The sequence below is a fragment of the Carassius gibelio genome, chromosome B21, assembly GCF_023724105.1.
Source record: "Carassius gibelio isolate Cgi1373 ecotype wild population from Czech Republic chromosome B21, carGib1.2-hapl.c, whole genome shotgun sequence".
Lineage (NCBI taxonomy): Eukaryota > Metazoa > Chordata > Actinopteri > Cypriniformes > Cyprinidae > Carassius > Carassius gibelio.
This window is the reverse complement of record NC_068416.1, coordinates 8,089,593-8,092,361: the sequence shown is the minus strand read 5'-3', so window position 1 is coordinate 8,092,361 and position 2,769 is coordinate 8,089,593. Positions and strand designations below refer to the sequence as shown.

The window sequence follows — 2,769 nt, the reverse complement described above, 5'->3', positions numbered from 1 at the left end:
TTACAGTGCATGTTGTTGTAATTATTTTATAACCATAATATTGTGCAACCACAATCAGCTAAAATAATTACACATTAAGTGCTTCACAAGTGTTGCTTGCTCTTACAAATAGAAAGTAACACTGTAATGAAAATGAATCAGTTTTTTTTACTTTTTTGTCAAGTTTGTTTAAATGTTTAAACGGTGTGCGATTTATTCTGCCTTCTGTGGTATGATTTTTAGAACATAGCTAATTGTTTGATGTTTGTCGATCTCGCACAACCACTTTTTGCTTTATTGATTTATGTAAATTCCGACATTAATGCTCGTTAAAAGTGTTTGAGCAACTCGTGTTGTTATGGTTGCCTTAAGCACACGAGCCACGTCCTAATGAACTTTTAATGTAACTTTTGTTATTAGTACTGAAATGCTGCAAAAATGTGCAAATAAGAACATTTGACTTATTTATGAGAGGTCAAGCCTTTATGAGGGGTTCAGGACCCCTGGAATAATTCTCACACTGGTCCCATCATTTGGAGGTATAGGCTTCTCAAAAGAAAAGATTTAGATCCCTGTTGTGTTCCTAAAATGTCTACTTTGCTCTACCAGCACTAGTGCACTGCAGAATATTTCATCCGTTTCTGTTTTTGCCGCTGATTACAGAACCAAACCCGAACCACGTTCTTCTTTAGATCCAACTTCTCTGCGATTGCCGCGATTTTCTCCGACGACGGTCGCGGCTGGATGGCGAAATACGCCTCGAGCGATCGCTTCTCGGGCGCCGCGATGGACGTGCGCTTTCGTTTCCTCTCGGCCCCGTTAAAAAGCTCCGGTTTTCCGTTCTTCTCCCGGTAAGCCGCCTCGGCCTCCTCCAGCCAGGCTTGGAGGACGGGTTTGAGAGCGATCATGTTGTTGTGGGACAGGGTTAGGGACTCGAACCTGCAGATGGTGCTTTGGCTCAGCGAGCCGACCCCGGGGATCTTCAGGTTGGCCAGGGCAGAGCCCACATCCGCCTGGGTCACTCCGAGCTTTATCCTCCGCTGCTTGAACCTCTCCGCGAACGCCTCCAGCTCTCTGGGATCGGATTCCACGTCGTTGATGCACGCCATCCCGTTGTGGACCGACAGGGTGTGCGGGTGACCCATGGCCATGGCTTGGTGCAAGTGACCCATTTGCAGGTGGTGCTGGTGGGCTTGAGTGGTCATCCCCGACGGGTCGGGCGGCGCACCCATCCCGCTGACCGATAAACTGGAGGAAATGTGGTCGAGCAGATCCCCGTCAAGGGTCTGGTGGCTGAGGTGGTGGTGGTGCGAGGGCAGGTTGGATGGAGGGTGGGATATGGGCACTGTGGACGAAGAGGAGGTGCAGGGCACGCTGCTCATGGTATGGTAGGTGATGTCCGTCTTGAAAGGGTGACTCTTGCCGTGAGACGCGATGTCCGCCGCCGCCAGAGCTTCCGCGCGGGCCAGCAGACTCTCATCAAAGCCGCTGAATATATTGCCCTGGAGCTGCAAGCAAGAGCGCGCATATGGAAGTCAGTAGGGAATTGTGTCAACTCCGGATTAAAGAACATTCCCAAGCACCCTCCTCAAAGCACAGGTCATAAAAATTAATATGAAAGCAGCAGCTTTTCTTGGATAGGCATGTGGAGAAGAGAGAGAGAGCGCGTGAGCTCAGAGGAAAGAAAGGAGAGGCCGGGGAGGGAGGGATGGATGGATGCCGGGGCAACTCAAAACACCTCAAAGTGACAGAACGAAGACAATACGAGGAGTTTAGCGTGAGACGTACCTGCGGGGCAGGCAGGCACACCCGCCGCATGCCCTCGGAGCCCGGGTGCAGCGCAGGGTGCATGGAGAAGTGCTGCTTGCCGTTCATGGCCATCATCTTCGTTGCGCACCTTGCAGGTGAGTGGACCTGACATGGAGGCGACGCGGCGCTCTGGCTCGACGCTCCTCTGTGTGCTGTTTCCATTGGCAGCGCCTCCAGGGCTCTCCCCCCACCACCATCACCTCCACCCTCACACCGCCCTCCCGCCTGCTCCTCTATTTAACTTACAAGTGGTCTGTGGCGCAAGCCTACTGCACCACATCACAAAAAAAGTTTGACAGTATCTCAATACTTTACACTTCATCAGAGAAGGGATTGTTTTAAATTGGTAACACTATTCTCTATTAATTACACTGCTTAAAAAAAAAAAAAAGTAGCCTACTTTGTAACATTTTTTTTTTCGGTAATTTCACGGATATTTATGTTTCAACGCAGTGAAGCGCATATAGGATGTTGGCTATTTATTTGTACATAGAACGCAGTTATTAATGCTTTATTCTGTATGATCATATTCCAGATCTCTTTATCCTCCTTAATTAAATGTACAACTACCTTACAAGTGAGCAGTAAGTAGGAGTTTATTGAGAGGAAACTTTTAGTTAATAGTGAATATGTGTTCCCAAACACTTTAGTTTTACCGTTAAATAATTTATGACATTTAACAGTTAATAATAATGAAATATATTTTTTATTATTTTTTTAATTAAATAATATTGTCATTTTAATTTCATTTTAATGTCCTTAATGATAATTACATTTATTATATAATGATATTGCATTTTTTTTTTGATAATAATGCATTTTATTTTCATATCGAAAAACAGACAAATAATTTTCTAATAATAATAATCAATAATATTGTAAAATGTGTTAATTATATTAATATATTAAAAATAAGTCCCAAAATGATACTTATGTGTATTATTCTTAATACAAATTATGTCAATTATATATTACATGAAG

At 44.5% G+C, this 2,769-nt stretch overlaps 1 protein-coding gene across 1 annotated transcript; it reads right to left on the bottom strand.

The window, feature by feature from the left end:
• On the bottom strand, positions 1 to 1,863 carry LOC127986506 (POU domain, class 4, transcription factor 3). Its single transcript, XM_052588778.1, has 2 exons — positions 1,768 to 1,863; positions 1 to 1,487 (listed from the first exon to the last, which is right to left on the bottom strand). Exons 1-2 carry the CDS (start codon positions 1,861 to 1,863, stop codon positions 591 to 593), a joined length of 993 nt encoding a protein of 330 aa, XP_052444738.1. The 3' UTR covers positions 1 to 590.
• Positions 1,864 to 2,769: the final 906 nt, after the last annotated feature.

Excerpts from the sequence above, each read along its gene's own strand:
- LOC127986506 (XM_052588778.1), bottom strand. The coding sequence starts at position 1,863 with ATGATGGCCATGAACGGCAAGCAGCACTTCTCCATGCACCCTGCGCTG. Across the intron at positions 1,488-1,767 it reads TGTGCCTGCCTGCCCCGCAG|CTCCAGGGCAATATATTCAG; the intron begins GTACGTCTCACG and ends TCTTGCTTGCAG.